The sequence below is a fragment of the Thalassophryne amazonica genome, chromosome 2 (genome assembly GCF_902500255.1).
Source record: "Thalassophryne amazonica chromosome 2, fThaAma1.1, whole genome shotgun sequence".
In the NCBI taxonomy this organism is placed as follows: Eukaryota; Metazoa; Chordata; class Actinopteri; order Batrachoidiformes; family Batrachoididae; genus Thalassophryne; species Thalassophryne amazonica.
The window spans coordinates 64,848,705-64,873,715 of NC_047104.1; the positions used below are offsets into that span (position 1 = coordinate 64,848,705).

A 25,011-nucleotide genomic window follows, 5' to 3' on the forward strand; every position below is an offset into this window, starting at 1 on the left:
GGCTTTTGCCTTACAATATAAAGCGCCTTGGGGCAACTGTTTGTTGTGATTTGGCGCTATATAAATAAAATTGATTTGATTTGATATTCTTGGTATGTGTGATGGAGACTTTTGAATTCTGCCTTTAGAATTACAGACATTATATGACTATTAAATAAGAACTGTGACTGTCTTGGGCAGTCATTGTAGTAAATTCAAACAGATAGGGGAAACCAGGGCACAGTGGATCAGAAATGTTGTTTTGTGGCAGCATAAATGCATTATGCATAGTTTTAGGCCATTCTATTGTGGATTTAATACAGCAAGTTATTGTTTTATAAGGCTGTGTTATTATGTCTCCCCAAGTGTAATTTACAGATGTTTAAAATTGATTTTAAAAATTTTGATTCACTGTGTCCCGGACACTAATTCATGGGGCACAGTGAATCAGTGTCCAGGGCACAGTGAATCAACTGTCAAAAAGTCAAAAAACACATGATTATAAAGATTTCCTCAAAATTATTAAATATATGCTGATGTATATACAAACTATAATCCAGCAAACCAGCTATGTAATGTGTGAGTGTCTTATGTAGTGATATAAGTCCTTTATAAACTATTATAAATATGTGTCATAATTTGTGTTCAAACGTGAAAACAGTTGTTTATATACACAAATTATAGAAATAATACACAGAAAAATAAATGTATAAGCCTCAATAAGTAATATTTGTCATCCACTTGATACTGGGTGTTGTGTGGGCCGCCAGAAGAGGAGGTACTGCTGGCCCACCACCAGTGGGCGCCCTGCCTGAAGTGCGGGCTTCAGGCACGAGAGGGCGCTGCCGCCACGGACACAGCCGGGGGTGACAGCTGTCACTCATTATCTCTTGACAGCTGTCACCCATCTACTCTACATCATTTCACTCCATAAAGACCAGACGTCATCTCCACCTCGTTGCCGAGATATCGTACTTCAATGGAGGTAACTTTCTCTGCCTGTAGTAATTGATTCTAAGAGCTATTGTTTTGCAGCTTTCAACCAGAGGACCGGCGTGGGTCGCTACTGTTTCGTCCTACGTCCGTCAGATAAGTGGTTAAACAGACGCTGCACGAGTGTGTGTTAGAGGTGGAGGTGGCATTCCCACCACCCACACTTGACTGTCTTTGTTCTTCGCCAGCAGTACCAGATCCGACAGTCGGGGACGGTGATCACCTGGGAATTCGGGACTTGGCGGCTCCAGTATTCACCAGGTTCGGTGGCGGCGGAAATCGTGTGGTTCCGGCTCTTCTCAGGACAGACGTCTTCTATCCTCGAGCCTGCCCACACGTCACCTTTGTGGATTGACTGTTATCATATTCTGTGATTGTCTGTATATTCGTTGTGCACCTTCACAACATTAAATTGTTACTTTTTGGCTCATCTATTGACCGTTCATTTGCGCCCCCTGTTGTGGGTCCGTGTCACTACACTTTCACAACACGGGGGCTTAGTAAATCACTTTCTAGACTGATTCACTGTGCCCCGGGTGCATGTGAAAATATATACAATGCAAATGCAGTGCATGTGCAAATATACGTATGTGTAGTTTTTCAGATATAGCTACCATGATTCACTGTGTCCTTTAAATTTAATAATTCAAAATTTCTTACTTAATATGGAAGCTTTTTATTTTTAAATTATTAATAATTTAATCATGCTGGTCTTTGCTGGAGACTGACAAGTGAGATATTAAAAGAAAAACACTGTCCCGTTTTGACAAAACACTGGTATTGAATGGCATTTCTTTAGTTCCACTTTTAGTCACCAGGGGGCAGAGCAGTCACAATAAATTTCAGGTGGTGGCCAAGTGGTTAATGCGCTTGGTTTCAGTTCGGAAGGTTCTGGGTTCAAATCCCACCCCTGCCACATTTCTCCATGTAATGTGGAGTTGAACCAAATCAACCTGTGCCAAATCAACATGCAGATCCACCTTGGATTTGCTGTGGCGACCCCGAGTGCAAACAAGGGAGCAGCCGAAGGGACTTACTTTTACATTCATTAAAATATCAAAGATCTGGTGAGAATCATCTTTCAAATTATAGTCACATCTGAAATGTAGCTTTTTAAAATATATTTTCTTCTCAAATTAAAGTTGTTTAATTGAATTTGTCCTGGGCAGCACAGTGAACAGCACTGTTGCTTCACAGCAAGAATGTTTTGGGATCCACCTGGTCCTTTCCACCTGTGGAATTTGCATATTCTTCCTGATTTTTTTTTTTTTATTTTTTTTTTTTTTTGAGGGGGGGGGGGGGGGGTAGAGACTACATATGTTTGTTTTTTCCTTTTCACCCACATTGTCCAGTTTTGTATACAGTAGAGGTGGGATGAAGTCACTGTAAAGTCATTCTCATGCCATCAATCATCAAGTCCCAAGTCAAGTCTCAAGTCAGCTTGCAAACAATTGGTGGTCATTATGACTTGAGACTTGACTTGGGACTTGATGATTCATGACTCAAGAGTGACTTGATGGTGACTTTGGTATACAGTCTACTGTCTGTGACAGCAAATTAAATATTGAATTAAAAGAAATTTGGACATAATGTTATAGAATTTATTGTATTGTAACATTACAAAAATGCAAAAATGCCAATGCAAAATTTGATGTTTGCATTACTTTTGTAAATGCACGCTGAGTGACTTCACGTTTTTCCTCCCTTGGTTGGGACTATATAAAACTGAATATTTACAATGCTGTTTGTCTTGTCAAAATATTTTTCCTCAGTTGATCATATTTTTGTATCTAATCAATGTGTTTTTACCAGAGGTCAAAGATCAGCTGTCCAAGTGTCCATTGTACACACAGTATGCAGAACCTTGTGCAACCAGTTTGTATGTCACTGGGCAGAAGTAGAACATTTATGCTGCCTGCACTGTGAAATAACTACTGGACATCAAATACCACAACATCAAAACTGAAAGTCAATATGCTTATACAGGTAGCAGTGGTCTTTGTGGCCACCAGAGCTTAGCTTTGGAAATGAAAGAAACTGATAAAAATCCCCATTTCAAAATATATGTAACTTCAAAATCAAACATGCATTGAGAGAGACAGAATAGGAAGAAATGTCTGAAACTCCTTTCCTCAGGGTTGTGTGGCATTGTGACCATTTTATTTGCATTTTAGAACATAAATGCTGTGAAACCATAGATATCTATTTAATCACTAGATGGAGGACTGGGCCGATCTGCTCATTCGTTGGCTGTTTTCTAGAGCGCTGCCATCTATAGCAGTTCTGTAATTTCAGAAATGCAACAGAAAACCACAAATCAGAAAAAGTTGGGACTATACAGTAGTGTTTAGAATAATAGTAGTGCTATGTGACTAAAAAGATTAATCCAGGTTTTGAGTATATTTCTTATTGTTACATGGGAAACAAGGTACCAGTAGATTCAGTAGATTCTCACAAATCCAACAAGACCAAGCATTCATGATATGCACACTCTTAAGGCTATGAAATTGGGCTATTAGTAAAAACAAAAGTAGAAAAGGGGGTGTTCACAATAATCTATACTGTATGTAAAATGAAGATAAAAATAAAAATGTTGTACTATTCCCAGTTTCTCCACTCACACCCACAGAAGCCAAAAAATATTTCTGAGTTGTGTCTTGTGGCTTCCCTCACTCATCTTCTGTTGGTTTTCTAATATTGATTGGAAAGCTGCCAGAGAAACCAGCCCTGGCAGTTTGACAAATTATAAATTTCACCTTCGACATTTCATTGCACCCTTTTAAACAGTCTTTATGTTGCACTTTTCAACCAGGTTTTATATTGCACTTTTTCAAGGTTAGATTGTTCACCTTTAACCCTGATTAATATGAAATGAGCAAAAGGCTTGAGCCCAATTTATAGCAATTCAGGGCAAAAATTTAGAGAAAAGAACTAAATAAAAAACAAATTGCAAACCAAACCACAAACAATGGCAACATGCAAAACAAATAAATCAGCAAAATGGCAAAACAAAATGCATAAAACAGGGTAAGGGGGACTCACCCAAAAGGGAGTAGAACCCTTACTTAGACATATTAATTAGGTAATGCAAATCCAGTCCCATGCGGGTGCAATAACCACACCAGTAGAGGACGCAATGCTTCTGGGAAGCAATGCACACAGTTATTGGAAGCCAGATGAACCAATGTGGACAAAACAACGGCCCCTAGAGAGGTGATGGTCTAGTGGTTAAGCACTGGGCTTGAGACCAGAAGATCCTTGGTTCAAATCCCAGCCTGACTAGTCCTTAATGCCCTAGTTGCCCCCGGTGTGTAGTGAGTGTCTTGAATGGCAGCATCCTCACATTGGGGTGAATGTGAGGCATTACTGTAAAGCGCTTTGAGCATCTGATGCAGATGGAAAAGTGCTATATAAATGCAGTCCATTTACCATTTACTGTACCCCTTTAATAGGAGGTGGCGGCTCAAACGTGGGTCGCCTGTCAGCACGCACTCCCAACAAACAGGAGGGAAACACAAATGCAGACCAGACCGCTGCCCTGGAAGAAATGACTGAAACATGCAGCGTTGGTGTAGAACTTGCCCAAACAGTCGTACAGGAGCGCACAGCACACAGCCACAACATCACCATATGTTTGTTTTAACTGTATCTCCTGTATATGACTTATCTCCAGTGCATAAAGCTTTATGTCTATGATTCCACAGTGGTTTAAAGATGGATGTTTCTCAAAAGTCTCAAGCAAAGGCAACTATTTTTTTTTCTACCTACCATCCCCTAGTCCTGCCTGATTTCTTTGATAACTTACAAATCCAACGCCAGTCAACAAGTAGAAGTCGCAAATAGTCAACACAATGAATTGTTGTAAGTTTAACTTTCTAAGTTTTATTATTATGCAGTTGAGTTGAAAATCCAAACCTTGTTAGAGCTCTTTGAGACAAAGAGAAGAAGTAAGAAGTAAGTGGACATAACTAATTGGGCTGTAATGTTTCACAGTGATCTGGTAAAGGCATGGACAAAGAAAAGGGGTCTGATTTTATCCAGTCCATTACACAGATTCAGGTCATGTATACATGATTCCGGCCTATGTCCTTACCCATCCTCAACTACTGCAGACCAGTCCCTTAAAGGACTGGAAGAACACTGACTGGTTTGATAAGAACCTCTACATCACTTGTTTGACCATCAGGACTCTTTGCTACCTTCATCTTCTGCATGCCTGACATGCACAAAGATCTCCATATCTGCTCCTTTGGGACTACAAGGTGCCGTCCCATTCAAGCTGATCGTGTGGTTGGCAGCGTCATCATCTTTGGTCACAGTGATTGAGTGACCAAATAAGTTGAACAGATCAGTTTTACTGTCATTACTTTGCAGGATGTTCTATCACTTTAAGAGGCCAATGTTTGTGCCACTGCAGGCTCCACATCCTCCCTCTGACCTACTTTCAGACTTTAAGCTGATAGACCTCAAATATAATGTTTGTACTTTTGTACTTGGTGGTGTATGCTTTTACCGTGGGGAGCACATCCACCCCAACCCACATCCTCAACAGCACCGTGGGCAGTTTTCCTTGGTCAAGGTCCTTAATCCCCTAGTTGCTCCCAGTGTGTACTGAGCACCTTGCATGGCAGCAGCCTGACATCAGGGTGAATGTGAGGCATTTGATGTGTAAAGCACTTTGAGTGTCTGATGCAGATGGAAAAGTGCTGTATGAATGCAGTCCATTTACTGTGTCTCTCAGATGGATGTTGCTGCCAACCTATGGAGTTAATGTTGTTGTTGTCACCCTACTACACCCTACACAGGGTGGCTGGCTGATCCCCTCCCTGTAGTTTAATGTGGGGCGCGGACTCAGACGACTCAAAGACTGACAGGAAACTAACTTCAAATTCCGATGTCGTATTAAAGATGATGCCTTCGCTGAACAGAGAGTTGCTACAACAGCTTGCAAGCCGCCCTCCTGCCGCGCTCCATCTACGTCTTCCGCCTGCTCTCGACCCCGCACCCAGATGGGCAGGCTGTTGCCCTGTGCGTGGATCAGTAGAGCTATGTGATTGGTTGAAAAAGTGTTGTATTTGACATTTATTTACAGGTGACCTGCTCGCATTGTTTAACTGAAACGATATGTGTAAAAGCAAAACTGTGTTCTGCCTGTGTGGCGTGATGAGCAAAGAACAGTATGCATCACGGCGTCCGTCGCCCCACACCCACAGGAGATATGACGTTATCAAATAGACAGAGGACAGGGTCATAAGACATAGTGTTCAACAACAGTATGTTTGCTAGTGCACTTTTCATGGGTTATTTTGATCCCATGGCCTGAATAAGATAAAAGGAAGCTTCTGAGTAATTCTGGAGTACCAGAATTCAAATTCTACATGGTTAAAAGGGTATTTTTTGATGCCAGGATCAATCATATTGGGAAAATTTATTGCAAAACATAATACTTGTGTTCAGACATGACTGCTACCTTGAAAATCCCCAAGGAGTCTTTTTGCCAAATTTGGTGCACACTATTTCTATATACACTCACATATGCAAATATGTTGGATGCGTGAACTGTCATGTAGGTATTTCAATTAACATTTTGAAATGTGACCGATACCACTTCGTAGATATTTTTAGATTCCCGTCAAATAAAATTGTGGTGAGTTTCAGTCTCGTGTGATCACAGCTACTGCTGTGTGATAGACATTGACAAGGGAATTTACTCTTCTGCTTTCTATGATGTCATGGTTAACACCCTGGAGAGGAACTCAAATGTGTTAAATGCCTTGGTGGTTTCAATAACTCAGTTTAAAAACAAAAAAGTTGAAATCACACTTTTGAAATTATGTCAAACACCAGTGTTGGAATAAGACGCACCAAACATCTCATTATCTCATTCAAGGGAAGTTTAACTTCCTTTGAATTCATTTTAATGCGGTAGCTTCTTAGTGTAACAGAGGCCAGCAGGTGTCGCTGTGCAGATGTAGTTAGTAAATCTCACTCCCAACAGCTCAAAAGGATTCTCTGATCACAAGGTCAGAGCCCTGGGTTTTAGCCTTCTGGTTAGAGAGTCTGACTCCCATGCTGGAGCTTGTGGGTTCGCGTCCGAGGGGAGCGTATGGGTGGAGTCATAACAACACAACGCAGAGTGCAGCCGCTACATTAGACTTGTGATAGATCGTTTTTCATGTGCACACATTAAGATCTCTGACTCTGGCCAAAATTCTACAACACTTTAATGTCATAGATAACAGAGTATTTCAAGGAACTCTTTTAAATTGTGATACAAGTACCAAATTGGGCAAGTACACTCACACTTTTAAAAATGCCTATGGGCCACTAATGTTTTAAACATGGCAGCCATTTTAAAAGATGGCTAAAATGCTTGGTAAGTAAATTCTTTCAGTGATACAGTAAATATGCACAGACTTGGCAATATTGATGATTCCAGCATCAAATCATATTTTTTTTTAACCATGTACAATCCAAATTTGGAACTCCACAAGCTTTTAGACAACTCAAACAGTGCATGCCAAGCATGCTACCTATCAATATGCAGACCTGAAATTGATTCCTGGTCACGCTACCTGTCTGTGTCCTTGCACAAGACACTTCATCAATGCATTCCCAGAAGAAGTAAGTCCTATATATAGTGCCCGAGGGCCGTTGGTGCCATGCTTATCTGTGGATTCCATAGGATGAAGCAGATGAGAATCCATGACTTTCCCTGGATGAGATGCCAGTCCGATGCAAATTACTTCCCCAACTGGTCTGATGGCGACAATGCAGATTATGTATAGGCTGGTGTCCTCTTCATGGGGAGTTGTAGACTCACTTGTTTCACACCGAGATATACGAGGATAAGCACCAGTCCGAATGGCTTCAGTACCTGTTTAGGACTTACTTCATCATCAAAACCCCACTTTTGAATACCAGGATCACACAAATTGGTCCATGTGCAATTAAATATGCCAAAAACAGTAGCTGTTTTCATCTCTTTTTGTTTGTTGTTTTTTTTTTCTTTTCATTTTGAAAATTCAATTGGCCACTGGCTTTTTCAAAAGAATAATGTCTAAGGAGAATTTCTCCCAAATTTGCTGCTTGTGCCACTATTTGAAAGATTATTTCAGTTACCTGCTGCACGGTTTGTAGTCAAAAATTCTGAAGCCACTTTCTACCATTAAAGAGAAGTAATATTATCTTGCATCTCCCATTGTGTGGACAGTATCGCCGCCTCCAAAAGAGCTACTCTTTACTCAAACAACAAACAAAGCTTCACAGAAGTGAAGGACATTCTTTGCAAAAAAAAAAAAGATAATATTCTATTTTTCAGGATGAGACGTGGAAGTCAACCACATGTCAGAAAATTAAGGAAATGCCTGAAATGGCGGCGATTAAGAGGGCAGTAGTTGGGGGGTCTGGGAGGTGAAGCTGCCCAGAAGGAGAAGATCTTTGCCGTGATTATGCTCCCAGCATATTTACTGAAAATGAAGTGTGACAGACCTAATGTTGTGTGGGCCGCTGAAGAGGAGGTACTGCTGGCCCACCACCACCAGAGGGCGCCCTGCCTGGAGTGCGGGCTCCAGGCACCAGAGGGCGTCGCCACCTGAGATGAGCAGCCAGGGTGACAGCTGTCACCCATTATTGGACACAGCTGTTTCTACTCGGCACCAAGGTATATCAGGAGGACGGCGTCTCCACCTCAGTGCCGAGATATCGCCTAAGACTGAGGTAGTATCTCTGCATTCTTATTCTGATTAACCAGCTAATCATTTGTTAAACCTTTTCAGGATTGTTGACTGCTAGAAGCTATATTGCTTGGAGAAGTACTCACCTTCCTGTTGTGCATTGACAAGAGGTGGAGGCGGCTTCTCCCCTCTCCGTTACTGGGTGCTGTCGCATCACACCTGTGTGTTGTTGCTCTCTCCTGCCAGCAGTACCGGATCCGACGAGCGGAGGCAGTGGCCACCTGGGAATTCGGGACTTGGCGGTTCCAGTATTTCCAGGGTTCGGTGGCAGAGGAGATCGGGGTGGTTCCGGTTCGACTGAGACGGGTGTCTCCTACCTTCGAGCCTGCCCACACGACACCAGCAAATTCGACCCCAAATTGTGGTTGTTGTACTTATTGTGCTTGTTTCACAATAGTAAACCTTGTTATTTATCTTCCTCCATTGTCCGTTCATTGCGCCCCCTGTTGTGGGTCCGTGTTCCTACACTTTCACAACACCTAAATGAGATGGTGAGGACTCTTTCCAGGCATGTGAGAATGCAAATAAAGAAAATGCTTAAAGTGACAGGGGGTTAAGAGGGCAGTAGATGGGGAGCCTGGGGGTTGAAGCTCCCCAGAAGCTGAAGATTTTTAGCCATGCTAATGCTCTCCAGAACCATTTACTGAAAAAAGTCTGAAGGACCTAAATGACAGGGTGAGATGCTGAAGAGCTTTGCTCATTCATGTCTGCGACATATACATATTACAGTTAATACAAATGAATAAGTACCATAAATAAATACAGTAAACACAGTTACAGTTATAAATTACAGATTAAAACACAGCTAAATTTAAACATACCACTGTCAGAGCTTTTTTGAAAAGTGTTGCAGACATCCATTTCAAAATGAGCAAATGTTTGCACAAAAACAATAAAGTTTATCATTTTGAACATTAAATATCTTGTCTTTCTGGTGTATTCAATTAAATATAGGTTGAAGAGGATTTGCAAATCATTGTATTCTCTTTTTATTTACATTTTACACAACGTCCCAACTTCATTGGAATTGGGGTTGTAAAAGAATCAAAAAAGGATGCTAGCCATAAGACTGGGTTAAAAGATGTGTTTTTATTCTTTTATTAAAAGTCTCCACAGAATCTGAAAGTCTCACTGAGGCTGGGAGAGCATTCCACAAAACAGGAGCACGGTAATGAAAAGGCTCTCTGTCCCGCTGACAAATATATCTATATATATCTATATATATCTATCTATATATATATATATAGATAGATAGATAGATAGATAGATAGATAGATGTGTGTGTGTGTGTGTGTGTGTGTGTGTGTGTGTGTGTGTGTGTGTGTGTGTGTGTGTGTGTGTGTGTGTGTGTGTGTGTGTGTGTGTGTGTTGATTCAACTGCCAAAGATGACATTTCAGTGTAAAGCTTCTCGTTTGTTTGTTATTGTCCCTTCAGATGTCCTGGGTATTTTTGGGAGGTATTTTTTTAAATCGGGTATTTTTTGGTATTTTTGCGGGAGGACGAGCGGAGGCGGAGTCTGGTCATAAATTAATCCGCCTGTGTGACGTGTTGCTGCTTAATGAAGCAGGATCTCCTTCCGCTGACCGTATGTGCAGCGAGCAGTCTGATATCGCTGGGAGGGTGAGTTTTTCTTTCTTGTACATTAACAAACGTGAATGTTTTTGAAGTATTTGCCAATGCCTTGGCTTACTGTGTAACCTTAATCATGCAGTTATGTTTGTGTTACGTCTGAAAATAGAGTTTGTGGTGCGTTAATTTGCTGTCCGGCGTTGCTGTGTTCGGTTCTTTGTGTGACAGATCCGTTAGCAGCTAGCTCAAGCTCCCAATATAATAACTATTCGTCTTTTGCTTTTATATGTGAAATAAACTCCATCTAGGGTTACACATCAAGACATTTCAATACATACAGTAGAACGATTGTAGCTTTTATTAATTATGCACATTGCAGGTACCCCGTCCAAAAATTCTGTAGTTTATTTTACCACTTTGCTACAAAATTATTAGTGTTTTTACAAATTTCAGAAAAATGTTGTAAACGTTCTGTAACAAAATTTGAGATCAGAGAATACAAGGCTTTTAGATTTTTGCATACCAAGTCTTATAGTAGTACATACATATATGTTCTCTCACACACACACACACACACACGCTCTCTTTCCGGTGCATCTGGAAAGTATTCACAGCACTTCACCTTTTCCACATTTTATGTTAAAGCTAAAATGGGTGAAATTAAATTTTTCCTCAAAATTCTGCACATGATACCCCATAATGACAATGTAAAAAAAAAAAAATTGTATTTATTTTTTTATTTTTGCAAATTTATTAAAAATAATTAAAAACAAAACTAAGAAAACACACGTACATAAGTATTCACAGCCTTTGCCATGAAGCTCAAAATTGAGCTCAGGTGCATCCTGTTTCCACGGATCATCCTCTGTTTATACAGCTTAATTGGAGTCCACCTGGGGTAAATTCACTTGATTGGACATGATTTGGAAAGACACACACCTGTCTACATATAAGGTCCCACAGTTGACAGTCCATGCCAGAACACAATCCAAGCATGAAGTCAAAGGAATTGTGTGTAGACCTCCGAGACAGGACTGTCTCAAGGCACAAATCTAGGGAAGGATAAAGAAACATTTCTTCTCCTCTGAAGGTCCCAAAGAGCACAGGCATCATCCATAAATGAAAAAAGTTCAGAACCACCAGGACTCTTCCTAGAGCTGGTCGCCCATTTAAACTGAGCAATCGGGGTAGAAGAGCCTTAGACAGGGAGGTGACCAATAACCCGATGGCTACTCTGTCAGAGCTCCAGCATTCCTCTCTGGAGAGAGGAGAACCTTCCAGAAGGACAACCATCTCTGCAGCAATCTACCAATCAGGTCTGTATAGTAGAGTGGCCAGACAGAAGCAACTCCTTAGTTAAAGGCACATGGCAGCCCACCTGGAGTTTGCCAAAAGGCACCTGAAGGACTCTGACCATGATAAAAAAAAGTTCTCTAGTCTGATGAGACAAAGATTGAACGCTTTGGTATGAATGCCAGGCATTATATCATGTTTGGAGGAAAACAGGCACCATCCCTATAGTGAAGCATGGTGGTTGCAGCATAATGTGGGGATGTTTTTCAGTAGAAACTGGGAGACAAGCCAAGATTGAGGTAAAGAATGAATGAATATGGCAAGGTTCATCTTTCAGCAGGACAATGACCCTAGGACCACAGCCAAGATATCAAAGGAGTGGCTTCAGGACAACTCTCTGAATGTCCTTCAGTGGCAGACCTGAATCTGATTCAGTATGTTTGGAGAGATCTGAAAATGGCTGTGCACTGACGCTTGAAAGGTGCTGCAAAGAGGAATGGGCAAGACTGCCCAAATATAGGTGTGCCAAGCTTGTAACAACATATTCAAGACAACTTGAGGCTGTAATTGCTACCAAAGGTGCATCAACAAAGTATTGAGGAAATGGTGTGAATACTTACATACACGTGATTTCTTAGTTTTTATTTCTAATAAATTTGTAAAAATTTCAAAAAAAGGAAAAAACTTTTTTCATGTTGTCATTATGGGGTGTTGTGAGTAGAATTTTGAGGGGAAAAATGAATTTACTCCATTTTGAAAATTGGAATAAGGCTGTAACATAAATTGGTGAAAAAGTGAGGTGCTGTGAATACTTTCCAGATACAGTGTGTGCATGTGTTGGTGTCAATTTGAGAACCACACACTCCCCCGCAGGTGGGCCAAACATGCCCCGATGTTGGGCTGATACTGGCTGTCCCCTGGTATCATTGGTCATGCATTTCAGTCCTCGTTTGAAGAAAGATGTTGATCTGTTCAGTTGCCTTAATGCAGATAGCTTGCCAGGTTTGTCTGCTGAGTGCTGGGGGTTCAAGTTGGCTTGGGTTGATGTTGCAGCGCTTTAGGAGTTCCTTAGTATAGTCCTTATAGCATCTTTTACTATATATATTAAAGGCGCTGCGCTGCGGTGGTTTGAATCATATTTATCTAATAGATTACAATTTGTTCATGTAAATGGGGAATCTTCTTCACAGACTAAGGTTAATTATGGAGTTCCACAAGGTTCTGTGCTAGGACCAATTTTATTCACTTTATACATGCTTCCCTTAGGCAGTATTATTAGACGGCATTGCTTAAATTTTCATTGTTACGCAGATGATACTCAGCTTTATCTATCCATGAAGCCAGAGGACACACACCAATTAGCTAAACTGCAGGATTGTCTTACAGACATAAAGACATGGATGACCTCTAATTTCCTGCTTTTAAACTCAGATAAAACTGAAGTTATTGTACTTGACCCCACAAATCTTAGAAACATGGTGTCTAACCAGATCCTTACTCTGGATGGCATTACCCTGACCTCTAGTAATACTGTGAGAAATCTTGGAGTCATTTTTGATCAGGATATGTCATTCAAAGCGCATATTAAACAAATATGTAGGACTGCTTTTTTGCATTTACGCAATATCTCTAAAATTAGAAAGGTCTTGTCTCAGAGTGATGCTGAAAAACTAATTCATGCATTTATTTCCTCTAGGCTGGACTATTGTAATTCATTATTATCAGGTTGTCCTAAAAGTTCCCTGAAAAGCCTTCAGTTAATTCAAAATGCTGCAGCTAGAGTACTAGCGGGGACTAGAAGGAGAGAGCATATCTCACCCATATTGGCCTCTCTTCATTGGCTTCCTGTTAATTCTAGAATAGAATTTAAAATTCTTCTTCTTACTTATAAGGTTTTGAATAATCAGGTCCCATCTTATCTTAGGGACCTCATAGTACCATATCACCCCAATAGAGCACTTCGCTCTCAGACTACAGGCTTACTTGTAGTTCCTAGGGTTTGTAAGAGTAGAATGGGAGGCAGAGCCTTCAGCTTTCAGGCTCCTCTCCTGTGGAACCAGCTCCCAATTCGGATCAGGGAGACAGACACCCTCTCTACTTTTAAGATTAGGCTTAAAACTTTCCTTTTTGCTAAAGCTTATAGTTAGGGCTGGATCAGGTGACCCTGAACCATCCCTTAGTTATGCTGCTATAGACTTAGACTGCTGGGGGGTTCCCATGATGCACTGAGTGTTTCTTTCTCTTTTTGCTCTGTATGCACCACTCTGCATTTAATCATTAGTGATTGATCTCTGCTCCCCTCCACAGCATGTCTTTTTCCTGGTTCTCTCCTTCAGCCCCAACCAGTCCCAGCAGAAGACTGCCCCTCCCTGAGCCTGGTTCTGCTGGAGGTTTCTTCCTGTTAAAAGGGAGTTTTTCCTTCCCACTGTCGCCAAGTGCTTGCTCACAGGGGGTCGTTTTGACCGTTGGGGTTTTTACGTAATTATTGTATGGCCTTGCCTTACATATAAAGCGCCTTGGGGCAACTGTTTGTTGTGATTTGGCGCTATATAAATAAAATTGATTGATTGACCTTTTCTGACAACCAGCAGCCGTTTTGAGTTGCACAGTTGCCCTTAGAGGGTTTGGTGAGGGAGGTGATGGCCAGGCATTCAAATGATGTCGCCATCTTGGTGCACATGTCTTTTTGCCAAAGCTGCTTCCATGCAGATGGTGTTGGCTAATGATAGATTGTCAGTGTTGGGGACAGTCTGATGATTTTTTTTTTTTTTTTTTTTTTTTTTTTTTTTGAGGCACCGGATGTGAAACATCTCCAAGCTTTTTATATGATGCCAGTATGGGGTCCACGTTTCTGCCCCATAGAGCGGGGTGGGGACACAGACTGCAGTGTAGACTGTAATTTTGGTGCTGATCTTCAGAGTTTTTGTTGCCAAACACCCTTTTATGGAATTGTCCAAAAGCTCATGAGGCTTTGATGATGTGGTGATTTATTTCTATGTCAAGAGAGCAGTCAGAGGAGCGCATGGAGCTAAGGTAGGTGAACTGGTGAAAGCTGGGTGGTGAGGGGGATTGGATGGAGAGTTGAGCCATGACATCAGTTTACTTGATATTGACTTGGAGACCAAATGATTGATACAAGCTGGAGATGGTATGTAGAGCATTTCTGCATAGACTCCGGACTATGTGCTAGGACAGCACAGTGATCAGCATACTGGAGCTCATAGATCTGGCAGCTTTTTGTCTTTGCATAGCTGTCAGATGTTGAACAGGCTTCCATCAAGGCGACATTCCAGCTGAACACCATCTCTGTTTCATGGCGTGATGTAAGAGGTGGGTGATTGCTGAGAGGAGGAGGTTGAACAGGACTGGTGCCAGGACACAGCCTTGCTTCACCCCAGCATTTACCCTACATCTTGATTAATTACCTATTTATGCTCTCACCAGTGCAGCTTCACTTTGTTTTCTTAATTAAATATATCTTACATTTCTGACATTTTCTCAAGTCATTGTCAGATTGATCAGAATGCTAAGTGAGAGATTAACAAGCTTTGTAGAGTCTGAATTACAATCATGGTATGCAAAATAACCCTTTAACTGGTTAAAACTGAATTACAGATATTTGTGAAATGATTATCTGAATGTTTACTATTACCTCAGATACTACACTGTAAATACTAAATACTTGTCCTTATTGTCAAAATGTCTTGTCCTGTCATCACCGAGGGAGGGTGAGAAACTAAATTTCGATTCCTTGTATGTCTAGTACATGTGAAGAATTGACAATAAAGCCGACTTTGACTTTGATTTGATTGTCTTCTTTTGATGACGTACATGAATAAAAATTACCATACACTGCTAACCTTAATGCTGAGTAGCACAGTGTTATAGCAGTGTATGAAGTGTTAACTGTATTTTTTGCTCAGTCACCTTTACAATGTTTTATCTTTATTTTCTGTACACATACAAAATCTTACTTTGGAGGCAAGCTTTGTTAAATCCGACCTTTATGTTTTTCTTCTAGAAAATGTCTTGTGGGCTGTGGAAAGAGACTCTGGTTCTAGCAGAGGACTACCTGTTCCTGTGCAGCACAAGCCCACGGCCGGCCCCTCCACCTCCCAGCGAGTCAGCCGCTGCCATGAGGCGCCTGGCCCAGGACATGGAGATGCAGCACCACGCTCGTTTCCACTTGCTGGCTCAGACCTTCCTGCGTCAGTGCGGGTTGGATCCCTGCCCCAGCCTCAGGAAGGTGATGGTGGAGCTGGTTGGAGATGGACACTTAAACTGGGGGAGGGTTGTGTCCCTTTTTACTTTTACTGGGGTTGTGGCCAGACAGCTGTTGGAGCAACAGGGAATCAAACCGGGGCTGGACCCTGGACAGGGTCCTGGACCATGCAGGGGATTGGCGGAGACCATCGCTGATTACCTGGGAGAGGAGAAGAAAGACTGGCTCCTGGAGAATGATGGTTGGGTACGTCTTAACATCACAGCTTTACTTTGTGTTGTCTGTTGGCAGCGAGTTTGACTCCATGGTGGTGATTGGGAAAAACTGATTAACATTTCTGTAGCAGTCACAACAGCGCTGTTAGCAGGTAGCACTTTGCAACTTCTTCACTACTCAGATGAAGTGCAGTGTGACAGATGCAGTAAACTTGTTGGAGAAATTGTGCACGTAATTAGAACACATGGTTTTGTGGATGAGATGTAATCCAGTCCCACAACACTAGGAAGTGACACTTTAATATTGCACCTTGTTCGCAGAGCTCCATTTAGAACCAGCACCTCTCATCTCGCATACTGATCATGCAGTACAAGGCAAGCGTAACGTAGTTATTATAAATTTTCCATCTCACGCTTGAACAGAGTTGTGAAGAAACTGCTGGAATGTTGGTGCAGCTTTGAAAGTGCATTCAGTTCAGTGTTGCAGTTTGCATGTCATAAAAGAGGTTAATTCATGATCAGTTGGTTCATCATTTAGTCTGCCAAATATCAGAAAATTTAAAAATTCTTGGAATGAATTGTCCAGCTGAGCCATCAAAAACAACAAAAAAAAAAAATCAAAACCAATATGTTACATTTACCCCTGTTTATATCAGTGTGCTATTGGGATACTGTAGATCATTTTAAACCAGAATGCATTTGTTTAAAAGTACTTTAATCCTTCCTTGGAACGTTTTAAAAAGACTAATCTGTTTAAGGCACTTCAAGACATTTTGTCATTGTTTTATAGCTGTAGTTATACAATTGGACATTTATCTTACGAAGTGGCTACGGGTACTTACATCGGACGTACGTGACACCGGTGGGAAATACACACGTGGAACAAGCGGTGAAGCTCTTAACAGACAGAATATTTTACGTCCACTAATGCTTCAGTTGAACGGTGCTGTTTCTTTTTTCTCCCTTGTTTCAGAAGCCATAACTGGCAACTGTCTTCTAGTGTTAGCAGAGGCTAGCCTGTAAGATCACCGCCGTGCTGATAGTCATTCGAGTACATTTGTTTAATGAAGCTGCTGTAATTTAAGAAATTCATCAAATCTAAATGAAGAAATTCATCAAAATATCAACATAAAATTTGAAGGTGTTTTGCTTCTTTCATCCATCCACCTCAAGTTCCAAGTGCTGTTTTCTAAGCGAGGCGGAAAGAATTGTACGTGACACCAGACGTTTAACCGCATATGGTACGGGTACTGACATATTTGCGCATTCTGATTGGTCGGTAAGACACCCTCTGTATCTTTAGAACGGTCTCTGTAGATACGGGTCTGTACCCGTAGCCACTGCCTTTATTTTAAAATGTTTCAATACATTTAAGTGCTTTTAAAAGCAGTTTACTCCATTCTATTCAGTACAGTTTAAAAGCAGACTATAACCTGATTAAATCCATTTCATATTTTATTGTTGTTTTAGAACTATAACATGACACGATTAGACATTTGGTTTAAAAGATGATAGAATAAAATTAAGAGCATCTAAAGCAGTTTAATCCACTCTGTCCAAGGCTACTTTAATGGAGAGGTGGAGCAAAGAAATGATTACACTTCGACAGTGGATTTTTATTATTTTTTTATTATTTTTTTAATCCAGTTTTGGTCATTTTTGCTGGCCGTGTCTTCCCTTGTCAGTAACGATTCCAGCACATTTTACTTTTAAATTGAAGACCTAGAGCGTGACAACAGCTGATATTTGACAGTCATGCTTGAGTTTTATTTGCGTAGAATTTCTGTATCAATCTGTTTACAGATCACAGCTAAAACATCACATGAGCGCGTTCATGGCAGTGCCTCACCTCTGTGCGTTCCCTCACTGTGCATCTTTGGACCACCTGCTATGCTTGTGGAACACTGACAGAGCGCTCTGTGAGCAGGCGGCACACCTCTGCATCAAGATTAAAAAATGTAAGGCCTCAAAATCAGTGAACTAGGACGTATTTATCTTGTGCCTGTATGAGACGTATTCAGACCACCTACTTTGGTACACTGAGTGCAAGCCGCTCCACAATCACGCATCTCTGCGCATAGTCCAAACAGCAGGGGAGAAAAAAGGTGAAGCCGTCAGATAACCTGACAGAAGCTAGATGATAGGACGTGACTGTAGAGATGAATCCCCCCCCTTTTTTTTTAAATGTATTTATTTTTGGAGGAGCGACAGCGGTGCGTCAGGCCTGTTCATTGATGTCATTTATACCAAACTTTCTTATCCCGTGTGAATCGGCCATAAATATCACAGACTTGCTTTGGTAAAATTACAGTACTCCACTTGCCCATATAACATTTTACTTCCATCCAAATAGGGCTTATAGGATAGATCACTTTTTAATGACTGATTTAAACCAGTTTACTGAAAACATGTTTTCAGAAGTTTAAAAGCATTTTATTTCACTATTACATTACTTGCTTCAGAAGCTGAAAGAAGTCATAATGTTGCTTTTTTTTCCCTTCCCCTTGGTCAGATGAGAATCCATGAGATAAAACAAAAAAGGCACTAAAAGTGAAACTGAAATAGATTTGGTGTTGTAGGAAAGTACCTAGAATCATCTTTGTTCCTGATATAAAGTGGCTTAAAGTTCAGCCTGGGTTTTGTTAGCGGTGCAGCATTTCTTTAATTTTCCTGTTTTCTCTTTTCATTTTGACAAACATTGAGATGTCTGAAGTGGCAGCTGTGATTATAAAAATTACAGGGTGACATAAAGAGTCTCAGCAAGGCAAAATGCAGCTGTTTAAAAGTGTATTTTAAAAAAGCTGTGTATGTATATATAGCTTATTTTGTCAATGCACCCTAAATACAAATGTTTACAACTTCCTAAACAGCTGGATTCCCTCCCTCAATTTTTGAATGGGGTTGTTAGCCTCCACCCCAGGGTGTGTGTGTGTGTATATAAAATAAAATATACTCCTTTTTTTTCAACTGGTGTAACCAGCTTCACCTGATGTTCTGTGTAGTAACAGTTGAATCTTTAGCGTATTGAATTTGGCGTTGGTCGTACTGAGAGTGAGACACGACTTTGAAAAACAAGCAGCTGTAAAGGGGTAAACACCTGGTGTGACGAGCAGGTGCAGATACAGTTTGAATCTGTGGTTTTTAGCCTGAAAAAACAAATACAGCTGCTGGACAGGTTGACCAACATCAAACACTCCTTATTTTATCATCTCTGTGTAGCAGCAGGAGACTCTACAAAACATGATTTATTTAAGAAGCATATTTTGTTTTACTTCTATATATTATTGACACAAATTCAGGAAAAATGTTTAATTTGGTTGAATACGGCTGCTGCGAAAAACCCTGTCCAAAGTGTACCATGCCATTGGCCTGTATTTTTAATAGCTTTTGTTTATTACTGAAGTGAAGTGCCATGCCACGGGTCTGTTTTCCAAAAGAAGTGAAAATGCCATCTACTTTGTTGTCTGTCAGATACAGATGGTGTCTGGGGAATTCCCTTTGGCAACATAATGTAAACAAAACCATGTAACTCCAGCCTGCTTTCACTTCATAACAATGAGGGGTTTTCCTATAATGGATACCAGCATTCTGAACAATTTGGTTTAAATTTGCTTGAAGAGAGGCTAATTTTGACAAAAGTATGTGGATTTATCTACATTCTAATAGCCAGATGGCCTCCGCGTGCGTGTGTATGGTTTCAATCATGCACAATCGATTTGAATCCAGCTCCCAACCAGTCAAAAATCTGCATATTGCCGTTGTGTCCTTGGACAAGACACTTATATACAGTTTTTTTTTTTTTTTTGTGAGAAACTAATGTAATCTCTCACCTCTATCTTTTGTCTGTTTTTGTCTCTGTTTAGGAGGGGTTGTGTAAGTTCTCACACAGCGTCAGAGAAGTGAATTTGTCCATGAGGACGGCGCTGTTTGCTGCTGCTGGGGTCGGCTTGGCTGGCCTGACTTTCCTTCTAGTGCGCTAGCTCACCTTTTACATTTATGCTCTCATTTCCTCTGGCACAGCCAACTAGACCTTGAAAAATTTATTTTCCATTCCTCCAAAATGAGCTTATTGTCAATTGAATTCAGGGTTGTGATCTCAAGTCATCAAGTGAATGTTTGCACGTACTCTGACTGATTTTTGTCGCTCGCTCCTTTAAGATTGTAGACGACATTTCAATGCCTTGACAAATGCTGGCGCCGTTGACATCAGTTTGCATATCGTCCATGTTACATGCTAAAGCACAGAAACCTTACTGTCAGTTTGTTTTTTCAGATGTGCAGCTAAAGACCTCATTTCAGGTTCCTCACAGCTTTTGGTTTTTAAGCGATCAGCTGCCTTTACTTCCTGTGGTAATCTGAGTTGTCTGTGTGCTATAGATCATTCTAGTGTACAATGTATAAATTAATATATTATATTTATATGAAATTTAAACGCAAGCGGTAGCCCCTTTTTTTTCTTTGTCCCTGATTGATCCATAGCTAATTCAGCAGATTGGTTGAGTTTGTCAGACATTGTCACTGGAGCTGTGCATGAGGTCATGTGGACAGCCACACAATGATGCTACAAGTTGTGAAGCGTTTTTACAAACCAGGGACCAATCTGACTTTAAAGATGTTGGAACAGACTGTTGTGATTTCTCAACAGACCTGCATTATATTTTTACATCATTTTGTTCTATTTATTTATGTGGGTGTTTTGTTTTTTGTTTTTGTAATAAAAAGGTCCAACTGTGAAATTTGGATGAACTCAGTGGTCTTTTTTTTTTTTGTGGAACGGCACAATCTACTGGAAAATGGTTGTATTGCAGTTGTTGCCTGCACATCTGTTCTGTAGCAGCATTTGAATGTATGATATGAAATTAAAGCAAGGGCATTTTAATGTCTACGTTTGAAAAGCGATGATGACATTCCTGTCGAGGCAGCAGTAGATTGATGGCATTCGAACCTCCTCTGAAACTTTCAAAAGCTTCTCCATAAACATAAAAACCTTGTTTCCAGCCTCAGTTTTTCTTCTTTCTCTGACTGGGCTGGTCCTATAGCACCTAGTTTCCAAAGGGATCAGTCTTGCCTCATCTGTCCCTGTACTGTGAGGACACACAGTAGCTGCAGGACTGGGGTTCAGCTGCAGATGACAATTACTATAGAAACAGTCACCAAATTGCAGCTTGTGCATTATGCTCTGGCAAATGAGAGAGTGGTTCTTGAGAGCAAGCACATCTTATTCGTTTAACCCTGGATAATTGAGGTCAAACCCCCCCCGCACACATACACACACAGAAATGCACACATGAAAACTGCCACCAGCAGTGTTGTCGAGGACACTGCAGATTGTTACACAGTGCATCGGCTCATTTGTGGACTTTTAGATAAATGGGTAAGCTGGACAAACATGCTGCAGGAAAAAAAAACATAGTTTCCAAAAGCTCAGTCTACCTGCAGTAACATCTCCACAACCGTTAAGAAACATTTGTGAAAAATGAAATGAGCAGATTTTTGCTGATAATTTTATTGCATTTCTGGAAACAAGTTGGTTACAACAGTACAAATTCGTTATTTCACTGAAAGAAATTCTGCATCAAACAGAATTTCATACGTTTGCAGCTGTTACCAATATAGACAAATCAGAAATAATAAAAGGTGAGATTTAATCACTGCTGACACCAAACATCATCTGTGTACAGTGACTATAAAAGTACTCGCCACTGCCAGTTTTTATTTTAAAGACATTTGAAAGACTATATACTGTTAATGAAATTCATTTCAAAGTGAAACCTCTTCAGTTTTCTTAATATAACAAAAATAACGCTGCTCAAACGTAAGTCACTTGGAGAGCCAGTTTGCTTTAAACAAATCAAGGTATGAGTACATTTCCAAGGCACAGCATGGAACAGCCGTCTTCAAACACTGCACAAAGGCGGCCAGTGAGGGATGCCATCAAAATGTCCATAAAAATTGACAAGCCTTCAGTAGCTGTGATTAAAGAGATGCTACCAACAGGTGTTTGTTTTTCTTCCTTCACCAGTGACAGCTTTGTGGGACAGCGCCAGATAAATACATTAAAAAGATGACATCTAAGCTCAAGAAGGTATACATGACACTCAATTCCCCAGATTCTTATTCAGTTACAGTCACTGAAGGTTGTAATGTCTACACAGATGCCTTAAGCATCCTTGTGGCTTCCCTCAGCACAGACCCTCCGTTTATGATTTTTCTATAAGGAAAACTGAAATAGTTTTACTTTGGTTTATTGTCAAAACGATAAAAGCCCCAAGGGGTGAATACTTTTTATAGGAACTACACCTTTGAAAAATGACATAACTATTACCCCGAGCAGAGAGAGTAAAATAAGCTTCCAGATCAGAGAGGAAATTAGCATATTTGATCTGCAGCCAAATCTTTTAAAGCAGCTGAATTGAGAAAAGCTAATTATGAAGATAATCACATGCCATGAAAAAAAAGTGATATTTCAGATTTGGAGAGCAGTTTCTGAGGCTCCAGTGAGCTGAAAAGCTTCAGCCTTGCATCATGAACACACAACTTGTTTTTAGTGCATCCATTCATAAACTGAATGTGGATCAGCGCCTGGTTCCTCAGAGCTGCTCTCGGCATCTCAGCCTGTATACACAGTGCAGACAAAATGTGCACATGACACCAAATCCATTTGCAACTGCAAATAAACCATATATATATATATATATATATATATATATATATATATATATTTTTTTTTTTTCATTTTCGCATTAAATCAAGTAACTGAGACTCCGGTCTGAGGCATAATGTGCACATTTAGTTCTCACTGTGAATACAGACAACAGCTTCAACATTCCACTACAGCTTTGTGCGGGCCTGTCCTCCAGAATTGGCTGCACAAATTAAACACATACATGTACAGTTAGGTCCATAAGTATTTGGACAGTAACAATTGTAATGTTGCCTCTGTACAACACCACGATGGATTAGAAATGAAACCATCAAGGTGTTCTTGCAGCGTACATGTTCCGCTTTAATGCAGAGTTTAACAAAAACTACTGCATTAAGCATTTCGGAATTACTGCCAGTTTTATACAGGTACATATTACCTACATTTTCAAAGAACATACTTGATACAAATCTTCACTTTTATAGCCAATTTTCGAAGTGAACAAGAAGTGAACATTTCCAAGTCTCTGAGTGCGCCCAACTTCATTCACATCAGTCATTAAAAATACTAAGTCTGTCTGGAGTAGGCTGTGCAAGAAGGAGGAGAGAAATTTCAACTAGTATAATAACCAACTTCAAAATGTACGTATTATACAACAGGATACTAATGTTGAGCAGATCCTACCACAGACAGAACATGTATAATCTTCATTCTGTTCCCTTAGAATGTCTTGAACTGGTTTGTAGTAAAAGTCTTATATCTAATCTATTACATAAACTGACCCGCAAACTGACATACGTCTGCTCTGCAGATGAGTAATAGATTAATTAATAAAAACACTTTCCCTCCAGCTGTCTTGTAATGAAGCTGATAGTGTGACAGTCGATTTGGAGACACAAGAGGAAATAAATCTCATGAAAGTGTTTTCTGTACAGTCTGGTCAAAGGTCAAGTTCACAAGGGCTTAATATTTGTACCAAACACAGCTGATGACACAGCACAGGAAATACAGCATGGACAGATGTGTGTGTGGACAAATGCACTGATGAGCCTATCAATCAGTTATGGGTTCCAAGCCCCAACACAGAACTCAGCAAAATTAGGTTTTTGTTTTTTGTTTGTAAAAATATGTATACAACAAACATGACTCAAAATGTTGAAGAATATAGTGATGTAATCCATGTTTTGACTGTAAAGCTGAAGGTACCTCAGAATGGTAAAGGACAGGATCCCAGCTAACATCCAACAATGGTCGCACAACACCAAAAACAGAAATACCAGGACTGATATTTCACATACTGCACATGGGACCTGATTATTCAAAACCTTATAAGTAAGAAGAATTTTAAATTCTATTCTAGAATTAACAGGAAGCCAATGAAGAGAGGCCAATATGGGTGAGATATGCTCTCTCCTTCTAGTCCCCGTCAGTACTCTAGCTGCAGCATTTTGAATTAACTGAAGGCTTTTCAGGGAACTTTTAGGACAACCTGATAATAATGAATTACAATAGTCCAGCCTAGAGGAAATAAATGCATGAATTAGTTTTTCAGCATCACTCTGAGACAAGACCTTTCTAATTTTAGAGATATTGCGTAAATGCAAAAAAGCAGTCCTACATATTTGTTTAATATGCGCATTGAATGACATATCCTGATCAAAAATGACTCCAAGATTTCTCACAGTATTACTAGACATCAGGGTAATGCCATCCAGAGTAAGGATCTGGTTAGACACCATGTTTCTAAGATTTGTGAGGCCAAGTACAATAACTTCAGGTTTATCTGAGTTTAAAAGCAGGAAATTAGAGGTCATCCATGTCTTTATGTCTGTAAGACAATCCTGCAGTTTAGCTAATTGGTGTGTGTCCTCTGGCTTCATGGATAGATAAAGCTGGGTATCATCTGCGTAACAATGAAAATTTAAGCAATGCCGTCTAATAATACTGCCTAAGGGAAGCATGTATAAAGTGAATAAAATTGGTCCTAGCACAGAACCTTGTGGAACTCCATAATTAACCTTAGTCTGTGAAGAAGATTCCCCATTTACATGAACAAATTGTAATCTATTAGATAAATATGATTCAAACCACCGCAGCGCAGTGCCTTTAATACCTATGGCATGCTCTAATCTCTGTGCTTGTTCTGTTAGACCTCAGTGCTGCTTTTGATACTGTTGACCATAAAATTTTATTACAGAGATGAGCCCACTGTCTGAGGCCATAAGAAGATCATTTGTAACCTTCACTAATGCTGTTTCTGTACTATGATGAATTCTAAAACCTGACTGAAACTCTTCAAATAGACCATTCCTCTGCAGATGATCAGTTAGCTGTTTTACAACTGCCCTTTCAAGAATTTT

General features: G+C 40.3%; 1 protein-coding gene across 1 annotated transcript; it reads left to right on the plus strand.

The window, feature by feature from the left end:
- Positions 1–10,223: 10,223 nt before the first annotated feature.
- Positions 10,224–20,748, plus strand: bcl2l10 (BCL2 like 10). Its single transcript, XM_034186901.1, has 3 exons — positions 10,224–10,329; positions 15,593–16,039; positions 19,872–20,748. Exons 1-3 carry the CDS (start codon positions 10,297–10,299, stop codon positions 19,986–19,988), a joined length of 597 nt encoding a protein of 198 aa, XP_034042792.1. The 5' UTR covers positions 10,224–10,296; the 3' UTR covers positions 19,989–20,748.
- Positions 20,749–25,011: the final 4,263 nt, after the last annotated feature.

What these genes read in the sequence shown, in the direction of transcription:
- bcl2l10 (XM_034186901.1), top strand. Translation starts at nt 10,297, where the DNA reads ATGTGCAGCGAGCAGTCTGATATCGCTGGGAGG. An exon ending in AGTCTGATATCGCTGGGAGG is followed by an intron (nt 10,330 to 15,592) that starts GTGAGTTTTTCT and finishes TTTTTCTTCTAG; the next exon opens with AAAATGTCTTGTGGGCTGTG. An exon ending in TCCTGGAGAATGATGGTTGG is followed by an intron (nt 16,040 to 19,871) that starts GTACGTCTTAAC and finishes GTCTCTGTTTAG; the next exon opens with GAGGGGTTGTGTAAGTTCTC.